This window comes from Chiloscyllium plagiosum, chromosome 25, assembly GCF_004010195.1.
Source record: "Chiloscyllium plagiosum isolate BGI_BamShark_2017 chromosome 25, ASM401019v2, whole genome shotgun sequence".
In the NCBI taxonomy this organism is placed as follows: Eukaryota; Metazoa; Chordata; class Chondrichthyes; order Orectolobiformes; family Hemiscylliidae; genus Chiloscyllium; species Chiloscyllium plagiosum.
The window spans coordinates 44,474,598-44,490,646 of record NC_057734.1 but is presented as its reverse complement, the minus strand read 5'-3'; the positions used below and the strand labels follow the sequence as shown (position 1 = coordinate 44,490,646).

The window sequence follows — 16,049 nt, the reverse complement described above, 5'->3', positions numbered from 1 at the left end:
AGGTAGCTGTGTGAGTCGGTCGGTTTGTAGTAGATGTCCGTGTTGATTTGGTCGCCTGAGATGGAAATAGAAAGGTCGAGGAAGGGGAGGAATGAATCTGAGACTGTCCAGGTGAATTTGAGGTCGGGGTGGAAGGTGTTGGTGAAGTGGATGAACTGTTCAACTTCCTCGTGGGAGCACGAGGCGGCGCCGATACAGTCATCGGATGTAGCGGAGGAAAAGGTGGGGGTGGGGCCAGTGTAGTTGCGGAAGATGGATTGTTCCACATATCCTACGAAGAGGCAGGCATAGCTGGGGCCCATGCGGGTGCCCATGGCTACTCCTTTCGTTTGGAGGAAGTGGGAGGATTGGAAAGAGAAGTTGTTCAGGGTGAGGACCAGTTCAGTCAGTCGAAGGAGAGTGTCAGTGGAAGGGTACTGGTTGGTCCAGGTGAATTTGAAACAGTTCTCTGAAACAGGTAGACAGGACAGTGAAGAAGGCTTTTAGCACACTGGCCTTCATCAGTCAGGGCATTGAGTATAGAAGTTGGGAAGTTATGATGCAGTTGTACGGGACATTGGTGAGGCCATACTTGGAGTATTGTGTTCGGTTTTTGTCACAACTGAAAATAGGGCAGAAGAAATTTACAAGGATATTGCCCAGACCCAAGGGTCTGAGTTATAGGGAGAGGTTGGACAAGCTAAAATATTTTTCTTTAGAGTGTAGGAGATTGAAGGGGGATCTTATAGAAGTGTATAAGACCATGAGAGGCATGGGTAGGGTGAATGCACTCAGTCTTTTTCCCAGGTTTGGGGAATTGAGGATGAGAGGGCATCAGATTAAAGTTAGAGGAGAAAGAATAAAAGGGATTCTGATTGGCAACTTTCTAACACAGTGGGTGGTACGCATATGGAATGAGCTGCCAGCGGAAGTGGTTGAGGCGAGTACATTAACAATATTTAAATGGCATTTTGACAAATACATGGATAGGAAATGTTCAGAAGGATATGTGCCAAATGCAAGGAAATGGGGGTAGCGTGAATGGATATTTTGGTCGGCAAGGACCAGTTTGGGCCAAAAAACCTGTCTCTGTGCGGTAGGACTTTATGACTCAATAACTGTATGACTCTCTGTGCCAAGTCAGGATGGTGAGTGGCTTGGAGGGGAACTTGCAGGTGTATTTGTTCCCATGTACCTGCTGCCCTTGTCATTCTAGGTGGAAGTGGTCATGGTTTGAGTGGTCTAAGGAGCCATGTTGAATTTCTGGAGTTCCTCTCTTAGATGACATATGCTGTCAGTCCTGACTTATGGAGGGAGTGAATGCTCGCGCATGTGGTGCCAGCCAAATGGTTTGCTTTGGCCTGGACCGTGTCACGCTTCTTGAGTATTATTGGAACTGCACTCATCCAGGCAAGTGTGGAGTATTCCATCACATTCCTGAACTGTGCCTTATAGATGGTGGACAAGTTTCGGGGAGTCAGGAGGTAAGTTACGCACCACAGTATTCCAAACCTCTGGCTTGCTCTTCTGGCCACTGTATTTATGTGGCTGGTCCAGTTCAGTTTCTGGTCAATAGTAACCCCCAGGATGTTGGTAGTGAGGAATTCAGCAATGGTAACATAATTGAGTGTCAAGGAATAATGGTTTGATTCTCTTTTGTTTCAGCTGGTCATTATCTGGCATTTATATGATGCAAATATTACTTGCCAGTTTTCAGCCCAAGCCTGGATCTTGCTGCATTTGCACATGGACTGCTTCAATATCTGAAGAGTTGTGAATGGTGCTGAACATTGCACAACCATTAGCGAAAATCCCCAATTCTGATGTTCTGAAAGAGGGAAGGTAGTTGATGAAGCAGCTCAGATTGTCACATTGTTTGAAGAAATACCTTGTTACACTACCGTGTCTTATGGTTTTCATTGTCATGGGATTTTCAGTAACTTTGATGGAAAAACAATGCAGAAGCCATTTCATACACATCACATGAAACACAGGTGGCCATAAAGTACGCTATGGCATTATTTTTAAAGAAGACCAGGATGTTTTTCCTGGGAACATGGCCAACATTCCTTAACCAACATCACAACACCATTTTTAGAATACTGCATACAATACTGGGCGGCACGGTGGCACAGTGGTTAGCACTGCTGCCTCACAGCGCCAGAGACCCGGGTTCAATTCCCACCTCAGGCGACTGACTGTGTGGAGTTTGCACGTTCTCCCCGTGTCTGCGTGGGTTTCCTCCGGGTGCTCTGGTTTCCTCCCACAGTCCAAAGATGTGCAGGGTCAGGTGAATTGGCCATACTAAATTGCCCGTAGTGTTAGGTAAGGGGTAAATGTAGGGGTATGGGTGGGTTTCGCTTTGGCGGGTCGGTGTGGACTTGTTGGGCCGAAGGGCCTGTTTCCACACTGTAATCTAATCTAATCTAATCTAATTCTGGTTGCCATGCTATAGGAAAGATGTTGGTAAACTTGAAAGGGTTGAGAAAAGATTTACAAGGATGTTTCTGGGACTGGAGAGTTTGAGATATAGGGAAAGGCTGAATGGGCTGGGGTTTTTTACCCTGGAGCATCGGAGGCTGATGTGGTGACCTTACAGAGGTTTACAAAATCATGAGGGACATGGATAGGGTGAACAGCCAAAGTCTTTTCCCTGGGGTAGGGGAATCCAAACCCGAGGGCAGAGGTTTAAGATGAGAGGAGAAAGACTCAAAAGGGACCTGAGGGGTAACATTTTCATGCAGAGTATGGAAGGAGCTGCCAGTGGAAGTGGTGGAGGCTAGTACAATTACAACATTTAAAAGGCATCTGGATGGTTATATGAATAGGAAAGATTGAGAGAGATATGGACCAAATGCTGGCAGATGGTACTAGGTCATCAAAGTTTGTGCGAAGATTTGTAGCTCAGGTGCTTGTTGTGGTTCTGTTCGCCGAGCTGAGAATTTATGTAGCAGACGTTTCGTCCCCTGTCTAGGTGACATCCTCAGTGCTTGGGAGCCTCCTGTGAAGCGCTTCTGTGATCTTTCCTCCGGCATTTGTAGTGGTTTGTATCTGCCGCTTCCGGTTGTCAGTTCCAGCTGTCCGCTACAGTGGCTGGTAAATTGGGTCCAGGTTGATGTGCTTGTTGATTGAATCTGTGGATGAGTGCCATGCCTCTAGGAATTCCCTGGCTGTTCTCTGTTTGGCTTGTCCTATAATAGTAGTGCTGTCCCAGTCAAATTCATGTTGCTTGTCATTTGCATGTGAGGCTACTAAGGATAGCTGGTCATGTCGTTTCATGGCTAGTTGGTGTTCATGGATCCGGATCGTTAGCTGTCTTCCAGTTTGTCCTATGTAGTGTTTTGTGCAGTCCTTGCATGGGATTTTGTACACTACATTAGTTTTGCTCATGCTAGGTATCAGGTCCTTTGTCCTGGTGAGTTGTTGTCTGAGAGTGGCTGTTGGTTTGTGTGCTGTTATGAGTCCTAGTGGTCGTAGTAGTCTGGCTGTCAGTTCAGAAATGTTCTTGATGTATGGTAAAGTGGCTAGCCCTTTAGGTTGTGGCATGTCCTCATTCCGTTATCTTTCCTTTAGGCATCTGTTGATGAAATTGCGGGGGTATCCGTTTTTGGCGAATACATTGTAGAGGTGTTCTTCTTCCTCTTTTTATGCTCATTCCTGATCTTCCATCTTTCTGTGATTGGAAGAATGCATTTATATTGATTACAGCTTGGGCAGGGAGGGATAAAACCTGCATAAAATAGAGCTGGAACCAACCTTGTTGGTGTTTCTCATTGGCAGTGAGAGGTTGGTTTTAAAGGGTAACCTGGGGAAAGTAAACAGATTGAATGGTTAATGCTAGCAGAGGTGTTTTCTCCCTACCTTGCTTCAGTTATTAGCTAAGATCGCTCCCATTTTTAGAAAAGATTATAATTGCATTATAAAATGGCTGTGTAATGCTTTCACTTCAGTTAGAGCTGGATTATTGTTTTGTGCTCTTAAGTGGCAGTGCTGGTTTTATATTAGCAAGGAGGTTATGTGAAATTTTTATTAATGTCTGGCTAGGCATCAACTATTCAAGACACCAGAGTTTAAAAAAAGATGTCAAGCCCTTGGAGAGTCTATGAAGAAGATTTGCTTGAATAATACCCAGGAAGAGGGTCATCAATTGTGGAAACTAGAGAAATTGCAATCATTCTCCTGAAAGTAGGAAAGGTTAAGATAGGATTCAATCGAAGTCAAGAGAGAGAAACCGTTTTGACTGCCAGGAGGGTTGAGAGAGGAAACAGATATAAGAAGGGGATTAGGTAAATAACTGTAACAGTACCAAATTGTTAGGGGAAAGGGCAGGGACATGAGACTGTTTAGACAGTTCCTTGAGAGATACGTACATGGTCTCTTTTGGTGCTGTATGATTCCATGGATGGAACCTTGTAAGGGTCTGCGTGACACAGGCTATGACGAAATGTGTGGTCGAACGAGTGAAGTGAGGCCCAACTTGATGTTGGTTTCACAAGAGCGTAGTGTGATTCTTGCTAGGCAGTGGCAAGATGTCAAAGAATCATACCATCCCTACATTGTGGAAGAGCCACTCCATCCATGGAGCCTGTAGTGACCTTCCAAATGCATCTCATCCAGACCAACACCCCATCCACACAGGCACCCACTTATCATGGCTAATCTTGACACTGTGGGCAATCTAGCATGGCCAATCCACCTAAACTGCACATCTTTGGATTGTGGGAAGAAACCCGCACAGACACAGGGCAAATGTACAAACTCCACACACAGTCACCCAAGGCTGGAGTTGAACCCAGGTCCCTGGTGCTGTGAGGCAGCAGTGCTAACCACAGAGCCACCCATGCTGCAACTTGCTTAATTAATACTCTGTCTCATGTCTTCCCAAACTGACTAACAAGGTAGGTGTTGGGAAAACTCAATGCGAAAACCAGGCTGAGTACCTCACGTTGTGCCTGGGTTTCCATGCACCTTCCAGTAAAATTGCGTTGGGAGATCTACAGAATGCTGGGGTCAGTACCAAAGTAAGCCCTTTGGTCTTACTAAGTATGTGTGTCCTTTGTGGGGAGGTTTTATTGGATGGGTGGGAAGTTTCCTTGCGTGTGAATTCCTTAGTAGTTCAATTTGTATTAGCTCAAACATGGTGACGTGTTTTCATGCAACCCAGCTACTAAACTAAAAACTAGATCTTCCAGTCTTCATGATTTGTTGAGCGTTACCTTTTGCCCTCATCTTTTATCTACTGCACCTCTGGAATCAGACTCTGATTGCCAGTACTAAATGGAGGCGATTTTCTGTTGAATGTTACAAAGTCATCCTTTAGACTTTAGCAGCACAAACAGATAAAATCTGAAGCACAGACAGAAAAAACATATATAGGCGTAAGCCCAAATATGCAATTCTTTCAGGTCACACAAGGTGTTTGTGGCATCCCCCACTCCGCCACTAATCCATTTCCACTGATACCTCTAGGTGTTTGTGGCATAGTAGGTTAGGAAGTACATGGTGAAAATAAGGATTTCTGCAAATGCATCCAGGCCAAGCTAATGAGGTATTCCCTATTTATATTAACAATAGAATAATCAAGACATAGTAAGGATATTTAGGATCCCAGCATGTCTCCAGAGTATTTTTGACAACTTCATCCAGATGGCTGTCTGACTTGAGAATTGTATACACACAGGTACAGGCTGCTGATCGGACTGAGTCATTCACCAGTGAAATGAGGAGGAATTCGGCCTGCAGCACTACAGCAAGGGTGAGGCCTAGTGCACACCAAATGATTGAAGGCTTCTGCATGCTTTGCAGAGGAGGGAATGTTTAAATATAGAATGTAATGCTTAATTGGCATGAAGAGAGCAGATTAGATACACATTTTGAATTGGCTGTTAAACCTGTGTGACCTGAAAGAATTGCATATTTGGGCTTACGCCTATATATGTTTTTTCTGTCTGTGCTTCAGATTTTATCTGTTTGTGCTGCTGTGAACAAACCTGAATATTTTATTGCTTTATTAAAGGCCCTATATAAAGACAAGTGAATGGTACATGAAATTTTTTTCTGTCCCTCTACAGCTACTTCTAAGAGTTAAAACTCTGTTTTGGACTCAGTGAAGTCACTAGTGAATTTACCTTAGAGACAGCACAATGGTTCAGTAGTTTGCACTGCTGCCTCATAGCACCAGGGACCCGGGTTTGATTCCAGCTTCGGGTGACTCTCTGTATGGAATTTGTACATCCTCCCCATGTCTGCATGGGTTTCCTCCCACAATGCATAGATGTGCAGGTTAGATGAATTGGGCATGTTAAATTGCCCAAAGTGTTCTGGGATGTATAGGTTAGGTGCATTAGTTAGGTGTAAATGTGGGGTAGGGGTCTGGGTGGGTTACTCTTCAGATGGTTGGTGTGGACTTGTGGGATCCTGTGGCCTATTTCCACAATGTAGGGATTTTATGAAACATTGCATTTTGCTGAACAGAGGGGTATTTCCCAGGGAGTAGCTGTTGTTCAGCTCTCCTCCCTGCCCCTCCATCTCCTCATCCAGACAGTTGGAGCACATTCACATTGGTGAGGTATCAGTGGAAATGGATTAGTGGCGGAGTGGGGGATGGGCAGGTCACAGATCCTTGGACAAGCGAATAAATTAGTAATTACAGCTTATCGAGTGATAACTGCATTTTAATTTCCAGAACTTATTGATTTTGGATTCTCTCTGCTTAAATGAAAATGTCAATGGATCTTGTGTCACACACAGCACTGCCATCCTCTCATGCTTTCAATATATATCTATCAGATCTGGTTATGAATCTATATGGTGGCATGCTTGCCTTCATCAGTCAGTATGTTATGTATACGAATTGGGCCATCATGTTGCAGCTATAGAGGACATTGATGAGGCTGCTTTTAGAATATTGCATGCAATTCTGGTCGCCCTTCCATAGGAAGGATGTTGTTAAATTTGAGAGAGTGCAGAAAAGATTTAGAAAGATCAGCTGGGGCTATTTTCCATGGAGCATCAGAGGTTGACGGGTGACCTGAGAGAGGTTTATAAAATCATGAGTGGCATGGATAGGGTGAATAGACAAGGTCTCTTTCCTAGGGTGAGTTGGGGGGTGGTTTACCAAAACTAGACGGCAGAGGTTTAAGGTGAGAGGGGAAAGATTTAAAAAGGACCTGAGGGGTAACTTTTTCATGCAGATGTATGGAACAGGCTGCCAGAGAGAGTGATGGAGGCTGGTACAAGTACAACATTTAAAAGGCATCTGGATGGGTATATGAATCGGAAGGGTTTAGATGGACATGGGCCAAGTGCTGGCAAATAGGACTGAAGGATCCGGTTCTGTGCTGTATGCATGAGGAAGCAGGGGTGAGTTAATTTGCTATCACACTTGTGTTCTTATTCCTCCATTACAGCCTCATCCTAGATTGGATGCTTGGTTTGCTTATAGCCCAATGGGTTGAATCTTTGATTCTGAGCCAGGGACTCTACATTCAGTTAGCCCAGGACTTGATGAACGCAGAAAGTGTGTTCAGAAGATGACCAAATGAATTCGTTGTTGGTCTGTTGGCCGAGCTGGTAGGTTTGTTGGCAGACATTTTGTCCCCTTTCTAGGTGACATCATCAGTGCTGTGTTGCCTCTTATGAAGCGCTGGTGTACTGTTCTGCTGTGAATTCTGTTTGAGCTGTTTCCGGTGGGTGTTGGTTCTGGTTTCCCATTGCAGCAGTTTGTACATTGGGTCCAGGTTCAATGTGTTTGTTGATGGAGTCTGAGGATGAGCACCATGCTTCCAGAAATTCCCTCGCTGTTCTTTGTTTGGCCTGTCCTAGTATCACTGTGTTGTCAAACTCATGATTCTTGTTGTCCATGTGTATGGATAGCAGTTTGAGTTGTTTGTGTGATTTGGTTGCTATTTGGTGTTCATGGATGTGGGTCACCAGTTGTCTGCCTGTTGTCCAAATCAATATATTGAATATGAGGTTCCTAGTCTTCCATGCTTAATATGGAAGTTGTAGCTTCTTATTCCAGATCACTGACCTGTTCCTTGAAAAGAAAACTAAGGAATGCAAACCACAGCATGTGCTTTGTCTATCTCTAGCTTTGCTGGCTGTGAATGTCTTCTAAATCTGAGTGTGTTCTAAAATGAAAGTGGGTGATTTGGACCTGCTATAACAGATACTAAGGACAATGATTTAGCAATGAATGACTTCTGTGTTGAGTGAAAGTCTATTCTTCTGAATGAAATTTTGAGCTTTAATGGTAAATTTGTTTCAGGGGTAAAATGATGCACATTAAAGAAATGCGTATTTATCTGCATAAAAACAGGCCCCAAGTGAGGACAATATTGGGCTTGTACATGAACCTGTTGAAAATCCTGCTTCAGGCAGTCGTAGATTATGAATACGTTCTGATCTTGAGTACAATTGTAAGTCAGTTTGTACACACATCAGAGCACAATACGGTACTGTACAATATAAAATAACCATTCATAAAAGTGAGCAAATGTTTGCATGTTGGATCTTTATAATTAATATTAATATGCCCCTTTATGGGATCTCGTTCATAAATATGTGTGTTCATAAATTGGCCAATCATAAATCAGGGACTGCCTGTAATACCAGATTATGCTTGTCTGAGTTACCATAGAGAGAGTATGGGGGGTTAGAGGAGAGTGGGTATTGGTGGAGGTGGCAGATCGAAAAGATAGATGGTAGCCAGGCTCTCAAAGCTCTCCCCCTGTTCATAGGCCCCTATGAATGAACTGAACGTGGTGGGGAAGAAGATTGGATGGAAAAATAAATGTACATCTCAGTGTATGGCAAGAATACATTTGTTTTTATCTCTAATTGAGGCATTTACCTCTTTTGCGGGCAGTGGCTGGCTTTTGCTGAGAGTGTAATATGTGAAATCAGTCACCAATTCAACTGTCAACATGAATATTGTTGTGGTCAGTGCTATCTCCAACTGAATGGATGATGGATGCCATTTTAATGATTTGGTATATCAAAGTGTTTGAATTCTAATACTCTTAAAACACCCTTTTAAGTCCTGGACGATTCCAACAATTAGAATCCTGACCATCTGGTGCAGTTATTTTAGAGCGACATGATACAACAGCATTGAACAAGTTAAATTTAAATGACAGTGCTGTGCCTCCCCATGCTTCAGTGTGTTAGATTATTCAGCTCATCCCATCATGAGTTGATGCATTTTGATTGGTTGACTGATCATACGGGAAGAAGCATATGTGCAATATCTTTGTGAAGCAGTTAATTTGATTCTGTCATTGTACTGGGAGGGTTATCTGGATGTTGGCTCGATGCACGGTCGGATGCTGGTTTGATGGATGTGGACAGCTCAGTGCTGGTTTGATAGGTGTTGAATAATTGACTTTCAGGTGTATTCATGTGGATTGTACAATTGGCTGTGAGAGGCTGCTGCATTGAGATAATGGGTATGAGCTGAATGCATGAGAGCAGAGCATAGGTTATATCTGATTTTTTGCATGATGACAGTGTCAGAGGGCAGATTTGCCTGCAGATTCTTCCCAGTTCACAGAGGATTTATTTAACTAACTGAGAGGGGTCTTTGCCGTAGTGTCCCCAAGTGGTTGTATCACTTTAACTCTCCTGTCCAAATATTTTGAAGTGAAGGCCGATTTGCTATCAGATTACTATCAATAAGATTAAAAGATCATAATAATATGATTAACTTGATGCTTAATTTTCCAGCATTAGTGTTCAGTGCATTTCATTCATATAATGGGCAGTCAGGGTTAGGAAATAAAATTAAAGTTTTGCAGTGGGATTTTATGTCTATTTCTTAAATTTTCTTTCTCACTCTGCTCTTTATGGTAACATTTCTTGCATTAATACTTCTGTAACATTTAGACAATGGGCTTCCCAACTGGTGCTCCACCATCCTGACATTTGAGATAAAAAAAGAGGACCTCCAAATATTCTAAGCTTCTCTAAATATCAACTATGTCCACCCACATATACCACTCCAATCATGGTTATAGGCAGAGGTTCACCTTCTGAATACAGACAGTGAAGAAATGCTTACATAAGATTTTGGGTCAGCAGACAACCAGATAGAGTCATAGAGTCATTCAGCATGGCCCTAAACTGAACCAGTCCCATTTGCTTGTGTTTGGCCCATATCCCCCTAAATCTTTCGTATCCATGTACCTGTCCAAATGTCTTTTAAATGTCGTAATTGCCCCCGCCTCCATCACTTCAATGGAGAAACATCACAGAGCCATAGAATCATACAGCATGGAAAAAAGCCCTTTGATCCAACCAGTCCATGTCGAACATAATCCCAAACTAAACTAGTCCCACCCGCCTGCTCATTGCCCAGATCCCGCCAAACCTTTCCTATTCAAGTAGTTTTCCAAATGTCTTTTAAGCGTTGTCCACGTCAACCATTTCCTCAGGAAGTTCATTCCACACATGAACTATCCTCTGTGTAAAAATATTTGCCCCTCAAGCCTTTTTTAAAAATCTCTCTCCTCTCACCTTAAAAATGTGCTCCCTAGTCTTGAAATCCCCCATCCTTGGGAAAAGACACCTACCATTAACACTATCTATAACCGTCATGATTTTATAAACATCTATGATGGCACCTCTCAACCCTCTGTGCTCCAGTGAAAGCTGAAGGTAACAATGGACAAGTCAGATCTCACTGCAAAGCCTGTCATGTTAGACCATAACTTTTACTTTTGTAATGCGGTTACTGGGGTGGTCAGTTGCTGAATATATTCGCAAGAGGCCGTCAATGTGCTTTTACCAAAAGACTAAGGAAGTTTATTACACACAAAAGGGGAAGATAAAAAATAAAGCTATAACAACTTGAAAAAAATCTTAAGATGAAAGAACTTCAGCCCTTTTTCCCAGCAATATCCTTTACAGACGCTCAACTCTTTCCCAACTGATGAAGTTGCAAGCGTATTCTATCAGTGAATTACTGCACATTGAGCAGATGTGATTCTCTCTGTTTCTCCCTGAGGCATATAGACATAAATTAATTCACTGATTTTTCTGTTGAACGTAAATGGGAAAACTTCAATGCTTGCTTTGAAGACTTTAAGCTGATAAACAGCCCAACTGCTTGTTAGGTTCTTTTTTTCTGAACTGACCCTCCTTCTGGCCTCTGCTGTCTCTCTTTATCTGGGTTGTAAAAGCACAATTTAATAAACACATCAGCAATTATCTAACTAGGTAATTTTTCTACTCATTTAGCTCAAATAAAATAATTTCTTGGAAATGCTGTTTTGACCCACTGGTAAAGAAAATCAGTTTCTGACCTCTTTAAAAAATGTCGCCTTCACAGAACTGAAGACCAAAGATCTATTCTCCTCTAATTTTGAAACCAAGATCCTCAATAATAATTTATTATTAATATTCATCACAATGGCAGTCTAGCTAGATGCCAGTAAAGTCCAACTTTACAGTACACTTTGGGAAGGATGTAAGGCATTAGAGAAGGTGCAGAGGTGAGGTTTAATAATGATATCAGTGAAATGGATCTCTAGTTATGTGGAAGACTAGAGAAACTACAGCTGTGAAACAAAGAGGTTCAATAGGCAAATGAGAAAGATATATTTTCAAATTCTAATAGACTTATGTGATTAGTTCAGTTTGCATTTAATTACTTATTTTCATTTGAATGTGAGCAGAAGGTTATTACAAATGTCCTGTGACTCTTTTTCTCAGGGATGAAAATACAGGGAACCTATTCAGCAAAGGACAGTTTTATGATTTTGTGAAAAAGGCAGTTAGTTTGAGAATCTCCTGAGCAGCAGTACTTTGAAAATCTCAGGAGAAAGGTCTATATTCTAGAAAGATAAAGAAGAAATGCTGCGTACCTTGAGAAGCAATTGAAAGCATTCAATAAGACTTTATAGTTGAGACATTAAATTTAGAAGTACTGTATGTTATTGTAAGTAATATTTATTCCATCTTTATTCTGCACATACAATGTATGCTACACGAGTTGCATTGTTGCAACTTACAAGTTTCCTCAAAAGTTAACGAATACAGAAATAATTGGAGAAACTCAGCAGATCTGGTAGCATCTGTGGAGAGACAACAGTACTTCAGGTTCAGTGTCCCTTCTTCAGAAATTTCCTCAAATATGTGATCATGTTATGAAAGTTATGTGCAAGTTATGTTACATCTTTGACCCCCACCAACCAGATAGTCAAAACCTGGAACTCACTAGTTAGCAATGTTGTGGGACTACTTTCACCAAAAGCCTCTTAAGGGAAACTAGCTTTATATGCAAGACTGACTAGTTATCTCCCCCACCAAAAAAATGCTGCATGTTTTTACTTTGAAATTCATTTAAATTTCAAAATAAGACTGCAGACTGTGGAGGTTTCCTGGACTTCCAAAACTGCTTCAGTAGGAGAATGATGAGAGAGTTAAAATGGTTTAAAAAAAACACTTTGCAGGCGGTGATGATGTAGTGGTCACTTAGGTTAATGTTCTGGAGGCATGGTATCAAAATTCCACCATGGCAAATGGTGAAATGAGAATTCGGTACGAAGCTAGCCTAATGACGACCATGTAACCACTGTCAATTGTGGTTCACTAATGTCCGTAAGTGAAGGAACTATATTATCCTTACCTTGTCTGGCCTATATCTGACTCCATATTCCAATGTGGTTGGCTGTTAACTGCACTCTGGCCAGTTAGATTTAGGTTTAGATTACCTACATTGCGGAAACAGGCCCTTTGGCCCAATAAGTCCACACCGACCCTCCGAAGAGCAACTCACCCAGACCCATTCCCCTACTCATGCACCTATCACTATGGGCAATTTTGCATGACCAATCCACCTGACCTGCACATCTTTGGAGTGTGAGAGGAAACCGGAGCACCCGGAGGAAACCCACACAAACATGGGGAAAATGTGCAAGCTCCCCACAGACAGTCACGCGAGGCTGGAATTGAACCCGGGTCCCTGGCGCTGGCTGATAGGGATGGGTGATAAATGCTGGTCTATTCAACAATGCCAACATCCTTTGGAAGAATATATTAAAAAAAGCCAATCCCTCAGGGTTTTGAGACCATTGGCTGGCATTGTGTCAGCTTCCAAGAGAACCCTGGCAGAGCTTGAAGGGTTAGGTTTGCTGTATGATTCTGAAATTCCTAAAGACCTGTGGTCAGACCTTTGACAATCCCACAGCTAAGACTAATGTGAGAATTACATCAAGAGATATGGAGATAGAGTGGGAACGTGCCATTGGCTTTGATGACTGGCTAGATCTAAGTAAATGGCAGAGCAGGAGGGACAGAATGAATAACTTGTTTCTAGCAGAGCCAAGTTTGTTTTTGGTTGCTTGAGTATATTCTGTATATGCGGCAGTGGTCATTGTGAAAGATCGGGGGAATTTGCACTCACCTGGAAGAAGAGAGCTGAAATAGTCAGCGTAAGTGGGTTGGAAAAATTCAAAATGTAAATGCTTGGTGTGTTTAATGGAATAAGAGTGTAATTGGGTATAGTTTATCGTGTTAATGCCTCTGAATTGGCAGTTATAAAAGTAATGTTTGTAACACCCAACATCTGCTGTATGTCCATTCATTAAATAGCAAGCCAAGACTGGATTATAGAATCCCTACACTGTGGAAGCAGGCCATTCAGCCCATTAAGTCCTCACCAGCCCTGTGAAAGGCATCTCACCGAGACCCTGCATTGCCCATGGTTAGTCCATGTAGCCTGCACATCCCTGGACACCATAGGCAATTTAGCGTGGCCAAACCACCTAACCTACACATAGTGTCATAGAAATGTACAGCATGGAAACAGACCCTTTGGTCCAACCCGTCCAGGCCGACCAGATATCCCAACCCAATCTAGTCCCACCTGCCAGGACCAGGCCCATATCCCTCCAAACCCTTCCTATTCATATACCCATCCAAATGCCTCTTAAATGTTGCAATTGTACCAGCCTCCACCACTTCCTCTGGCAGCTCATTCCATACAAATACCACCCTCTGCGTGAAAAGGTTGCCCCTTAGGTCTCTTTTATATCTTTACCCTCTCACTCTAAACCTATGCCTTCTAGATCTGGACTCCCCAACCCTAGGGAAAAGACTTTGTCTATTTATCCTATCCATGTCCATCATAATTTTGTAAACCTCTATAAGGTCACCCCTCAGCCTCCGACACTCCATGGAAAACAGCCTCAGCCAGTTCAGCTCTCTGCCTTTATTCCTGATGAAGGGCTTTTGCCCGAAACGTCGATTTTGCTGCTCGTCGGATGCTGCCTGAATTGCTGTGCTCTTCCAGCACCACTGATCCAGAATCTGGTTTCCAGCATCTGCAGTCATTGTTTTTACCTCGTTGATTTTAACCCTACTGCGAATCCTCTTGCAAGGATGCCTGCCTTGAAGAAATTTTCCTCCTCTCTCTACAAGAATCTCAGGGAGTCTCTCTCCCACTGCAACTCCCAGGTCATTTCCTCTGCCCTGCCACGCTTCAAGCTCTCTGCCTTTATTCCTGATGAAGGGCTTTTGCCTGAAATGTCGATTATGCTGCTCGTCGGATGCAGCCTGAACTGCTGTGCTCTTCCAGAACCACTGATCCCGAATCTGGTTGCCAGCATCTGCAGTCATTGTTTTTACCTCAGTTCAGCCTCTCCCTGTAGCACAGATCCTTCAACCCTGGCAACATCCTTGTAAATCTTTTCTGAACCCTTTCAAGTTTCACAACATCTTTCCGATAGGAAGGAGACCAGAATTGCATGCAATATTCCAACAGTGGCCTAAACAATGTCCTGTACAGCCGCAACATGACCTCCCAACTCCTGTACTCAATATTCTGACCAATAAAGGAAAGCATACCAAACGCCTTCTTCACTATCCTATCAACCTGCGACTCCACTTTCAAGGAGCTATGAACCTGCACTCCAAGGTCTCTTTGTTCAGCAACACTCCCTTGGACCTTTCTATTAAGTGTTTGCTTTCCCAAAATGCAGCACCTCGCATTTATCTGAATTAAACTCCATCTGCCATTTCTCAGTGTTGTAATCTGAGGTAACCCTCTTCGCTGTCCACTACACCTCCAATTTTGGTGTCATCTGCAACCGTACTAACTGTACCTGTTATGCTCACATCCAAATCATGTATGTAAATGACAAAAAATAGAGGGCCCAGCACCGATCCTTGTGGCACCACTGAGGTCACAGGCCTCCAGTCTGAAAAACAACCCTCCACCACCACCCTCTGTCTTCTACCTTTGAGCCAGTTCTGTATCCAAATGGCTAGTTCTCCCTGTATTCCATGAGATCTAACCTTGCTAATCAGTCTACCATGGGGAACCTTGTCGAACGCCTTACTGAAGTCCATATAGATCACATCTACTGCTCTGCCCTCATCAATCTTCTTTGTTACTTTTTCAAAAAACTCAATCAAGTTTGTGAGACATGATTTCCCATGCACAAAGCCATGTTGACTATCCCGAATCAGTCTTTGCCTTTCCAAATACATGTACATCCTGTCCCTCAGGATTCCCTCCAACAACTTGCCCACCACTGAGGTCAGGCTCACCCGTCAAAATTCCCTGGCTTGTCTTCACCACCCTTCTTAAACAGTGGCACCACGTTTGCCAATCTCCAGTCTTCCAGCACCTCACCTGTGGCTACATACATCTCAGCAAGAGGCCCTGCAATCACTTCTCTAGCTTCCCATAGAGTTCTCGGGTACACCTGATCAGGTCCTGGGGATTTATCCACTTTTAACCGTTTCAAGACATCCAGCACTTCCTCCTCTGTAATATGGACATTTTGCAAGATGTCACTATCTATTTCTCTACAGTCTATTACTTCCATATCCTTTTCCACAGTAAATACTGATGCAAAATATTCATTTCGTATCTCTCCCATTTTCTGTGGCTCCACACAAAGGCCACCTTGCTGATCTTTGAGGGGCCCTATTCTCTCCCTCGTTACCCTTTTGTCCTTAATATATTTGTAAAACCCTTTGGATTCTCCTTAATTCTATTTGCCAAAGCTTTCTCATGTCCCCGTTTTGCCCTCCTGATTTCCCTCTTAAGTATACTCCTACTT

At 43.0% G+C, this 16,049-nt stretch overlaps 1 protein-coding gene across 3 annotated transcripts in view; it reads left to right on the top strand.

The window, feature by feature from the left end:
- Nucleotides 1-16,049, top strand: part of sept5a (septin 5a) — a 129,831-nt gene that overhangs the window by 28,760 nt on the left and 85,022 nt on the right. Inside the window, exon 3 of one of the 3 annotated variants that reach the window (XM_043716050.1) lies at nt 5,660-5,734. The exons of the other annotated variants lie outside the window; for them this stretch is intronic. Coding sequence (XP_043571985.1) covers nt 5,660-5,734 — 75 coding nt within the window. The remainder of the gene's footprint in view (nt 1-5,659; nt 5,735-16,049) is intronic. 3 annotated transcript variants of the gene reach the window in all.